Source organism: Calypte anna, chromosome 2 (assembly GCF_003957555.1).
Source record: "Calypte anna isolate BGI_N300 chromosome 2, bCalAnn1_v1.p, whole genome shotgun sequence".
NCBI classification, from domain to species: domain Eukaryota; kingdom Metazoa; phylum Chordata; class Aves; order Apodiformes; family Trochilidae; genus Calypte; species Calypte anna.
The window spans coordinates 40,394,517-40,405,547 of NC_044245.1; the positions used below are offsets into that span (position 1 = coordinate 40,394,517).

At 38.2% G+C, this 11,031-nt stretch overlaps 1 protein-coding gene across 1 annotated transcript in view; it reads left to right on the forward strand.

Annotated features, from left to right (window-relative positions):
- Positions 1-11,031, forward strand: part of CMC1 (C-X9-C motif containing 1) — a 45,093-nt gene that overhangs the window by 28,760 nt on the left and 5,302 nt on the right. The window contains exon 3 of the mRNA XM_030444798.1: positions 9,553-9,643. Coding sequence (XP_030300658.1) covers positions 9,553-9,643 — 91 coding nt within the window. The remainder of the gene's footprint in view (positions 1-9,552; positions 9,644-11,031) is intronic.

The following is an 11,031-nucleotide window of genomic DNA, read 5'->3' on the forward strand; positions in this document are numbered from 1 at the left end:
TACATGTGTGTGTACAAATGCATACAAAAAATGCTGACAAGTCTGGAAATCCAGGATGGGAGATCAGGTCAGGTCAAGCTGGTGCCCACTGCACTAAAGCTAACAAGTAGCTATTTTACTGCATCATCTGTGCCAAAGCTCCATTTGCTGTTGAAGTTCTAGTGACTAAAGGCTTATTATTAATAAATTGTGTCTACCACAGCATTTTGTCGGCATTCGGCAGTAGTCAGGAAAGTACAAACTGACATTTTAAGGTATACTTTTTTTAAGAATCTGCTTTTATGTCTCAGTAATTACTTGGGGAAAGGTTTTCCCTTTGAAATGTTTTACATGTGCGTTCAGAATTCCTATTAAACTGAAAATTAGCTTGAATCATTCCATTCCTTTCACCCCAAAAGTAATGTTTATCAGATCTCATGTGTGCTCTGCTGATACAGAAAGGTAGAATGAGGAGAGCTGACCCATCCTAAGATGCTAAGGATGGTAGCTAAGAGCTGCTGACCTACTGAAAGTACCACAAGATTGCATATGTATATTTTTTTTCTAGAACTCTGATTATTTAATCTGGTGTGGTTTTGTTACCTGTTTTAAGGATTTGGCTATTTTTTGTTGGTTGTGATGATTGGGTTGGCTTACATTACTGTGTTTGTCTCTGTTCCTTTTTTTTTTTTTTCTTTTAACTAAACAATTTTTCATAAACTTGCTGCTTTTCAGCTTCACTCACTGTCTTTTAGTGCTCAGTGTGAAATTAGGAAGAAAAGGTCCAACAGTCTGCTATAGGCAAATGTGGGTTAATTGGGGCAGACAGAAGTACCTCCCTGCAGTTGCATGGTATTTCTGGATGTACCTCTGACAAATATCCACCATTCTCAGTCCAAATGGGAGAAAATTTTAGACTACAGAGCACATTTAGTTTGTTCTGAAAAATAAAAAACAACCCCGAACAAAGAACAACCCCCCAAACGTTTCTGGTATGTGCAGAGTGCCTTTCCTCCCTGCTGCTTTGGTCCATGCCCCATTCAGCTGAGGGATGTTTTGAGTTAACTTTTGCAGCAGTATTTTGGAAACTTGCTCCTGAAGAATGCGTCTGTGGTATGAAACAACCACGATTACAGCAGTTTTGACTTCATCAGTACTTAGGCAAAGATGTTGAAGGAATTCAAGTTAGCATATGCCTTCATGGTCCTGGGCTGTTTTTTTCCTCTTTCTTCCTCCTCTGCCCTTGGAGGCTTGTCAGCTAAGACCCACTGTGCTAGTGATCATAAGGGGTTTGGAAGGCATGTGAGAACTTTATGCTTCAAGGCATAAGGCAAGCTTACAGTTGATAGAAGTTAGGAAGAAAATGTTTTTCCATCATGTAGACTTTATGGCACCCTTGTCTGAAGCAGCTATTGCAGGCTTCTAAGATGTCACACAGGACAAATGGGCCCTTTGTCTGATTCAGTATGTTTTTTTGTCACCTCTACCGTAAATGTCCCCAAAAGCAAAGTCTCCAGATTTGTTTCTAGGATATTGATAACATGTAATCTTTACCCCAAGGCAGTATGTTTAGAGAAATAATTTCTTGGGTTTTAGGAAATGTTGTGTTATCTGCTTTCCTGACAGTTTTCTCCTGCTGTGTGTTCACCTCTCAAATCACGAGACGAGTGACTTTCCAGCATTTCATACTGGAGTGCAAGAGATGCTGTAGTCTTCTGCAGGATCCTCTGTTTGCATTGTATACTTTAAGACAAAGCTGTTTTTCCATGCTTAGAGTGCCCTGGAGAAGTCAGGGCAGGAGAAGAGATCTTTAACATGGTTCCCTTAAAATTCCTGGCAATCTTCTCTCCTCCCCAGTCCTGTGTTGTGATACTACATATTGATCCTCTGCCCCAAGACAGATGTGTTCCCCAGCCTCCCCCACTCCCCTAGCAATATTTTGGAGTTCCAAAAGCTGAGATGAAGCAGCCTTTTGAGGAAAATGGAAAAGATATTATTATTTTTATATGACAGCATATGAATATTTGTGGAGACAAAGTATTTGATCTGATAACAGAGGTTCACTTAAAAGAACCAAGGTTATTTCATGTCAATTTTCTCTTTGCCCTATATAAGATGCATTTAATTATTTCATGCTATATCCCTCTATTCAAATTAATCTGTCATATATATTGTTGCTCAAATTAGAATAATTCTTTAATCAGCTGTGTTATGCATGCCATAGTAGACTAGAATAGGAAAGCTACTCCTGGCATACTGACGATGCAAGTATTTTATTTGTTGTTGTAATTTAAAAGTAAAATCAGAAATATTGATTTCTACTTGACTGGAGAGATGATTTAGTTTGAATATCAGACTGATCTTAATCAGGTGAGAATTAATTGAGTTGGAGGTATTAGATATTCAGTGATGTTAACTGAACCATGATCAATCTACAGAGAAGCTTTCTTTTGTACTGTGTTGGAAATATCAAATAGCTTGTACTCCACAATGTATAACAATCTTTTCATGTTCATCCTACTACTTCCTCTGCCTCATTAAATGCACCAGTAATCTGGTCTGTGCAAACTGAGAAACCTTCAAAGTAACAAGCTAACAAATTGCAATTTAATACAAATTAAAAGCATAATAACTTCACCTTAAACTGATAATATTTGGAATAATTTTAATAGTTGTTTTACACATTTAAATTTTTTTTTAATTGTTTCCATGCCAAAGGGAACTCCTTTCACCATAGCCCCTCATTGTTACTTGGGTATCTTCACCCGGTGGTAGAGCTCATGGCATGAAACAAGCATTGGACAAAACTATTTCTTTTTTTTTTTTTGTGTAAAGATTAAAAAAACCTTACCACAGGAATAAAACACAAGCCTGGTCTGGATCATGATACAAGCTTTTTTATTTTAAGAGTGTGATAGCAGTATCATAAGTGTTGAGAAAATATAAATGGTGAGATAACACCTCTGTAGGACTTTCTCTTAAGTAGTAAAATTGTAAAGTCTTTAAATAAAGTAGAGTCAGACCTAAGAGGATCTATTTGTCTTGATAATGGAGAATATTTAATTTATTTTGTGTACAAGAACATCTGCAAAATAGAAACTTAATTATGACTGATAAAACTACACTTCTAATATTTGAATTGCAAAACACTCTGCAATATGAGTCAATACAAAAGTGCTTGCTATTGCTATAACCTGAATCTGCAAAAAAGGAACTTTCAGAAATAACCTTCGTGCTGCATACCATTTATACAGTGAAAATAATAATGATCCCTGGGCATTGCTAAATCAAGACAGTTTCCATGCAGTTGGTTATCTGAAGATAAGTCCCCAAACCTTTTTATTCTTCTCTTGCTTTGCACATGGAAAGACTTTAATTTTAATTTAAGTGTCTAATATTTTTAAATACTTAAAGTAAAAAAACCCAAACCATCAAGAACCCTTTAAAAACACCCTACAGATGCAGCCTGCTTGCTAATTCACCTTTGTTAAATCACAAAAACATTAAAACTTTCTGCTTTGTTCTTAATTTTTGGGACAGGGTGTTAGAGGTTGTTTTGTTTTGTTTTGTCTTTTCATGAAGCCTTTCCTCTCTATATATGTAACTAAAACTTTTGCAGCCCAACACAATGATTCTGCCAGTTAATTTTGGATAGAGCACAGTGGAGAGAGACCAGCCTACCTCTTCTTGGAGGTGGAGGGATGTTGCAGGCTGCATGAAGAGCAACTGCATCTTAAATATGGTGCTTTGGTTTTGTTGTCCACTGTTTGTAGGTCTGCAGACACTGAGATTAATAATGTTAAATTTAAGCTTGTCTGGTTTAATGATACAGAAGAAAATAATTAGCTTGAGGCAGCAGAGCTGTGGCTCTGTGTTGCACCAGATGTTGGCTTGAACCTGTGAGTATGTTCTATGATGAAAATGGGCAGTACCCTGGCAATTTGTTTCCATTTTTAATTAAGAACTGTATGTAGCAGGACACCTGTTGAAGACCCCCACCAACTTTGTTGTAACCAGATTTCTGATAATGTATCTGATTTTCTAAAATTTGAAAATCAACACTTTAATATGCATATGCACCTCTGATTGCTTGGATAGGCAGGGAAATCATTTGCCCAGTCTTTATTCTGAAGTTAGGAGGTGAATTTTTACTCAGTTTCTCTTCAGTTTCCATCTGCTTCCCTATTGTCTTGTAGTAAAATTATAAAACAGAGTTGGGGGGGAAAAACTTAAAAATACTAAAGAAAAACATTATTTCTAGATACTGATTTTTTTTCCAGCAAAGATACATGTGGGTCGTAAAGATGTTTATAAGCAAAGTCCTTTAGTGTATCAATCTTTCAGCTAATTGTTAAAGAAACCTCAATTAAAGTGCTCTGTAACTTAAAGCAGTTCTTAGTCAATCATCAAGTATACTAACAGACATTAAATAAATGATTTCTTGATACCTCCAACATTATTAGTATAATTCTGTATCTGAACACAACCATACAAAGTCTCTAAATTAGTTTCATAAAAAATAAAAATATTCCTGTCCAGACAGCATTAGAAATATTTTTAGAAGGCTTTTAAAAGCTCTTTTTTTCTGTTGTTCTGTGACTTTACATGTGTCAGGAACTACAAAACCAGCTGGTTTTCCTCTTATTTTCCTGCTTGGCCTGCTTTCTCAAGTAGATAACTTGAGATAGGGAGACCCAGGGAAATCCTGCTCTTGGATCCTGGAGATCTGGAGGTGTCAGGGACCACACCCAGCAGCTGCCCGGAGATGCTTGGGGCCTGAGCTGCTCTCAGCTGAAGGCTCAGTCTGTGAAAGGGCTCATCACAGACCTCAGCCACAAAGCTTTCATGTCCATCCCTGAAAATCATAGAAGCTCAGTAATTTTCCCATCATGGGCTCTTTTCATGGTTTAGCAGGTGAGAACTGGCAGAAGTGACCTGCACTGTATTCCAATGTGGTTGTTCAGCTGTTGTCCAGTTGAAAGCACACCTTCATCTTGGCAAAGTTACTCTTTGGTCTTATGTATTTGGCTGATTTAGAGAAGGTACTAAACTGCAGGCTTGCTTTAGCACTTAAGAGATTTTCTGTATGGCTATAGTGGCCAAAAAAAGTAATGACAGTTAAAATTCCCAGTGCCCAGAACTCATTTGGGATTTGCCTTACAACTGAAGTGCAAAGCTTTGTGAGAGAGAGAGAGAGAAAAGGAAATCTTGGCCCCAGATTAGTGATGATCAGTGAACTATTTCTGAGCTGTGTCCTCGAGAAGAGTTCTTAGCTCAGTGTGCATCCCCTTAGACACAGCCTGTGGCACAGAGAAGAGCCTGTGGGGATAACCTATGTCAGATATGATGTAATGAACCATAACTGCTGGAGGGGAAAGAGGGGTCCATAGCCAGTTTCCGTGGTAACTGGTAGGCACCTGCAGCTCTTTGACGCAGTACTGAATCTGTCCTTATCTGTGCATAGAGCATTCAGTGATGGACATATGTAGCTGTCCTGGCAAAGCTTCAGCAGGGTTCGTGTTGTGGAGAGCAAGCTTTTTATCCCCTTTATATCAAGGCATTTTCGCTCCCATTGTGTCCGGCTCCATCCCTCATTTTATTTAGCTTGGATTTATCAGCCAAATTTGCATCTTGTTTCATCGATGCCGGAGGTTCTGTTTTGGTAGCTGGCTGCATACAAGGAGAAAGAAAACACTGTATCAGCCCGTGAGCTTGTAAAGTCATGGAAAGCCATTTGCTAAAGTTGTAAAGATCGATGATAGGCAAGGTTTCTAGAATCAGTTCTGCTCTGAAAGCAGTTTTTCTTTGTATCACATGCAGTAGGAAGAAGCAGATTCATCTGAGTGTGAGACCGTGTTCCCTGTGTTCTGATTACCACCCATAGCTGCTAAAGTGTTAAACTGCAACGGGTCTGTAATCAGATCCTGTGTATCCCCTCCTTTCATGGTATCTTGCTATGCACCCTGAAGTTTTCGGTCTACAATGCCAGATATTGCTCGAATGCGGCGTGAGCGATGGCTGTCAAGATTAGGGAGATGGTGATTAATTCTTGGTTTGTGATTATATCAGGAATTGTTGTGTTCTGTTGTGAGTTAATTCTCCAAACCAGCAGTCTGAATGCTCTTTGTGCTGCTCCACATTGAGATGTTCTGTTTCATGAACGAGTTGTGAGCAATACAGGTCATAATTAAAATAAATAGTCTCCAGACTCCTTTAAGGTTTCTGTTAAACGTTTCTAACTAAACCAGTCTTGCACTGTTATCCTTATGTGACCACCAAAGGGATTTCAGTATGCTAGAAGTAAGAGGAGAGGGATATTCAAGTTTCGTGTGGTCACAAGAGGACACCCAATGTGTTTTAACCTGCTCCTTTCCCCCCCCTCTGCTGTTTAGCATCAGCAACATTGAGGAAGATAGATGGAAGCAGTTCTATTCCTTTGCCTGACTGTGTGCTGCAAGCACAGCCTTCTGAAGCTGGGGAATGCTTGCAGCTGCAGTTCAGGTTTTGTTCACTGGGACATCACACCTTGAACTAATCAAGACTGGTGACCTAACAAGTGAGAGGGACCTCCTGTTGTCTTCAGTGGTTTGGTTTTTTTTACTTCACAGCTTCCAGGAGGAATGATTGCTACAAAAACAAAACAAAACAAAACAAAAACCAATAACAAAACAAAAACAAACCCAAAACACAGACAAAAAAAAAAACCCAAAAAACCAACAGCACAGCACTTAAGGAAGTGCATGGAGAGGGGAGAAGTCATACTGGTCACTAGACAAACCATAGTTTCACAGGTTTCTGGTTTTTTGCCAGAAAAAGAAAGGACGTTTTTAGAAACATGAGTTTTCTGAGACACTTATGTAGAGCTATACAGTGTAAACAGTCCAGGAAACAGGAGAAGAAGTGTCAGATTCTTTAAAAACAAAAGAAATGTTTTGATAATATGATAGCACACTTTTGGTATTGTTCTGAGCTTACATTGCTTTGCAAACTTCAGCTATTCAGCAGTATTTTCAACGTTGTGTGTGTGTACTTGGATGATTTTAGGTCTAAACTAAAGTACATACCAAACGATCTTAGAAGTTGAGTATGGTTATTAATAGATATCTGAGTACAAGTTACAGTGTCCTCACAACTAGTGACTAATTGGATAATTTAAACCAAATTTTTGCATACTTTTGTCTGATACCTTGTGTATGGTGGTGTTAGCAGTGTATAACATGAGGTGCTGGGCTGAAGGTACTTTTTAGGTGTTCATCATTAATATGTTCAATGTAGAGAGCATGTCAGTTCTTTGCAAAGTTTTGGTAAGGTAAGTTTGGCAGTGTGAGGACACTTAAAATTGTTGTCAGTGCTTAAAGCAAATAAATTTTTTTTTACAGTTATTTTAGGCTAATTAATGCAGATATGGGCAAGCAGATTAGCCTCACCCAGGGGTTGGCTGCAGCTGTTGGATCACCTTCTTCTTTAAGTCTCGTTAGTACTGTCCAGTATCCTTGAAGGTGGATTTTGTTCCAGTGAAGTCCACTATTGCTTAATGCCCATTTCAGTGCACATCTCCTGTAGACAAAGGACAGGATTGCTGCTTTTGTAGGCATAAATGTCCGTCTTTCTTGTTCATGTAACATTTTGATGTACTGGAAGTTACATGATCATACAGAATCAATACTTAGTAGGCAAATCTGAAATTTCAGCTAAATGTGTTGAAAACATACAAGGAAAGGTACAGGACTATGCTGCAGTTGGTATGTTTAACAGTCATGTCAGTGTCTTCACCTGGTCAATAACTTGAAGATATTTTATGCCTTTTTGATGCTCAGCATGACTTCAGAAGGTATATCTATCTATACAGTAAGTTTCAATAATAGAAGTGATACAAAAATTGTGCATTCTGTAAGTATTACACATCTGATCACTGTTTACAAAAGGGGTGATTGTAGTGTAAGCACATGAAGTTTGAGATTTTGGACAAAACAGAAAAAGAACAATGCACTGAGGGTATTTAGAGACACAAGATTCTCAGTCTGCATGTACTGAGTATGTATGCAAACACACTCAATGTACATATGCTTTGAGTATAATGTGATTTACCCTTTGTGTGATGTAGCATCATTAAGTTTTGATGTAGTGGATTAGCTGTTTTGCTAAAGATATTCAAGAATCTAACAATTTCTGTATGTTCTAAATTTGTTGGATGTTAAATCACTCCCAGGAAAAGGGGAAATGAATGGAACTCTGGAGGGGGACACAGTAGATCTGACTTTATTCTTGATCTGGCTACCAGTTGAACTTACAGAGTTGGCTTTCTTTGGATGTATCTTTCTTTTACACCTATTAACTACAAATGATTAGTAACTCAGACCTGTTATAACCAGTTTGAAAACAGCTACTTCTTCCTTAGTTCTGTTCCTTAGTGAAATGTCTGCACAGGGTGTTGGTAACAATGGGACACCATTTTAGTTACTCTCAGATAAAAGCTACACCCTTAAACACCACTTTGCTTCCTTTCAGCCCTGAAAGCTCTTTATATGCCAGTTATCTCACAGACTTAAAAACAAGTCTCAAGGTCCTTAAGATTGACCAGATTACTTTCACTTCATTGAGCAAATGGGTGCAAGGTTGCTTCTCTTGGCAGGAGACAGCTCATTGTCTCTCTTCCCTTATATATTCCCTGGGTCTTAAATGACAGAGATCATGATCCCAGAAATGTAGGTGACCATCAGTATTTTTGATGGTCATTTATGTTATGTAATGTTATGATGGTCATTATGGTTATTTATGACCAATGCTCCTTACTAGCCATTTGGACTTTGAAGAAACTCTGCATTGAAGAAGAGCTACGGGCCACTACACCAGGGACCAAGGACACCAAGATAGGAGTCCTTTGTGGAGCACTGTAATGCCATGAGTAGAATTTGGCAGACCCAGCTGATAAGCTGCTGGCTTTCTTCTTTCACTCCCAGGAGGGAAAATTTTTAGAAACTCTGTGAGAGAACCACGACCTCACACTATCTGATCTCCTGTCCCAAGCTTACTTTCAGAGGAGGTGACTGCCAGCAGCATTTCTTTGAAACAATAGTTACTGTCAACATTACTGCCCTCTTAAATTTTCAAATCCAAACATGCTTCAGTAATTTCAAAAGCTTTCATTGCAAAGGAAACATTAACAACCTTGGCTTAGCCAGTTTTTTGTCCTTTTGTTTTGCTGTGAGTTGTCAGTATGGAAAGAATCATGGACTTGCTGCAAGAAGAACTTGGGAAGTATGGTGGTATTAGCAACAGCTGGTTGTTTGTGAATGTGTTATGAGGGAAGAATCCAAATTAAAATCTTGTTGCTAAACAAGTGACAAAGACCTTACAAAAGTATGAGGCTCTGGTCAACTATGGTTATGCTAATAATAATAATAATAATAATAATAATAATAATAATAATAATAAATCAGACCTGGTCTCAGAGGTGTCTTTTATATGGAATAGAATACTCATGGGATTTTTTTTACCAATTGTTAATTTTTCTAGCTGTAATTTAATTTGTTTTTTGTTGTTTCTTTTTTGTCTTTCCCCCCCCCCCCCCAGCATTTACTAAATGCTGTCAAGAAACTGGTTTTCTTATGGTGGTGAAGTGTCGGCAGGAGAACACAGCACTGAAAGATTGTCTGGTTGGCTAGTAAGTCCCTGGGGAATTTTTTGTTGTGTTTTTTTTGTTGTTGTGTGGCTTATACTAATCCAGAAGTGAGTGAAAATCTTAAATTTTCTTGAAAGATTTGCTGCAAAGTCAATGTCTTTGATGCATTTCCTGAAAAGTGGATCTTTCCTTTAAATTTAGGAAAAAAAATGCTGGTCAGGGCCTTACCTGGCAAGATTTTATTTCCTTAATAAAGCTATCCTATGGCTATAAAAATTGTCAACTAGATTTAAATGGTGACAGATCTAAGTTTTCAGCCTGGGCAACTTGTAGCCCTCTATTCCCTATGCTGAATTGCTTATGGAGGTGAGCAGTAGAAGCAACTTCATACCTTGTTTGTGTAACAGGATATCTTTGTTCTGATTTTGCTTCTTGAACTGTTTTTTCTAAGATGTAATCTGTGTCCTGATAGTGTCCTGCTGGTGTGAACAGCCATAGCAGCAGCAATGGGAATTTGTTAAGATATTAGAGGTCAACTTGATGCCATTGTGGACTGAAAGCCCAAGACCCTTTTGGAAGTCCTGATTTATCCCCAGTGTGAGGACTGGGGATTTTTTGAGTTTTGACTGGGAGGGGGGGGGGGGGGAGAAGGAGGTTAGTTTATAGGTGGTGGAATGCATGCCCTGCCCTGTTAAACCAGAGATTAAGGTTAAATGCCTTTAAACCAGTCACAGTTTATTCTCAGATATTTGGGAACTGATGAACAAACATGTGCAGCCAGGCAAGAGTTCAGCCTTAACTGCACTGAGAACTTGATGGAGTTACTGAGTTTTACTTGTCCATAATTCCATGTATTACATTTTACCTTTTTTAAAAGCAAAACAAAACACCACCACCCAAACCAAATATACACCACTGAAAAAATGTTCAGTGCTTGAATAATTATACTTAAATTCAAAACTAGGAGAAAAATTAATTGAATGTCATGATCAAGGATTTAAATATGTAGTGTTCAAGACATACAGCTGAACGTGTTTCCAGTACTTGAGTGCATAAATGTAAGTCTACTCCAGCAGCTTCCCATGCTCAGAAAGCTAACTGCACATAACAACAAATTATTTAGGTGAACTGCAGTACCTAGGGTCATTCCCACTGTCTGCCTTTCCTATTCATGGCTTTACTGGAGAGGCTTGAAAAGGACTATGCTTCAAGAGAGAACAATATCATGAAAGAATGCAGACCAACTCAGTATTTAAAGTTTACAAATACAATTTTAACTACTTACCTACTTTAAAAAAAGGTAGTTTATTATTGAAGGCAGGCAAATCTCATTTGCATGTGAAAGGAAGATGAGTTCTGAGTGTTATTTAAGCAGTACCTGTTCCTTATTCTGAGATGAAAAATGGTTGATGTATTTGTCTGTCTTGTAG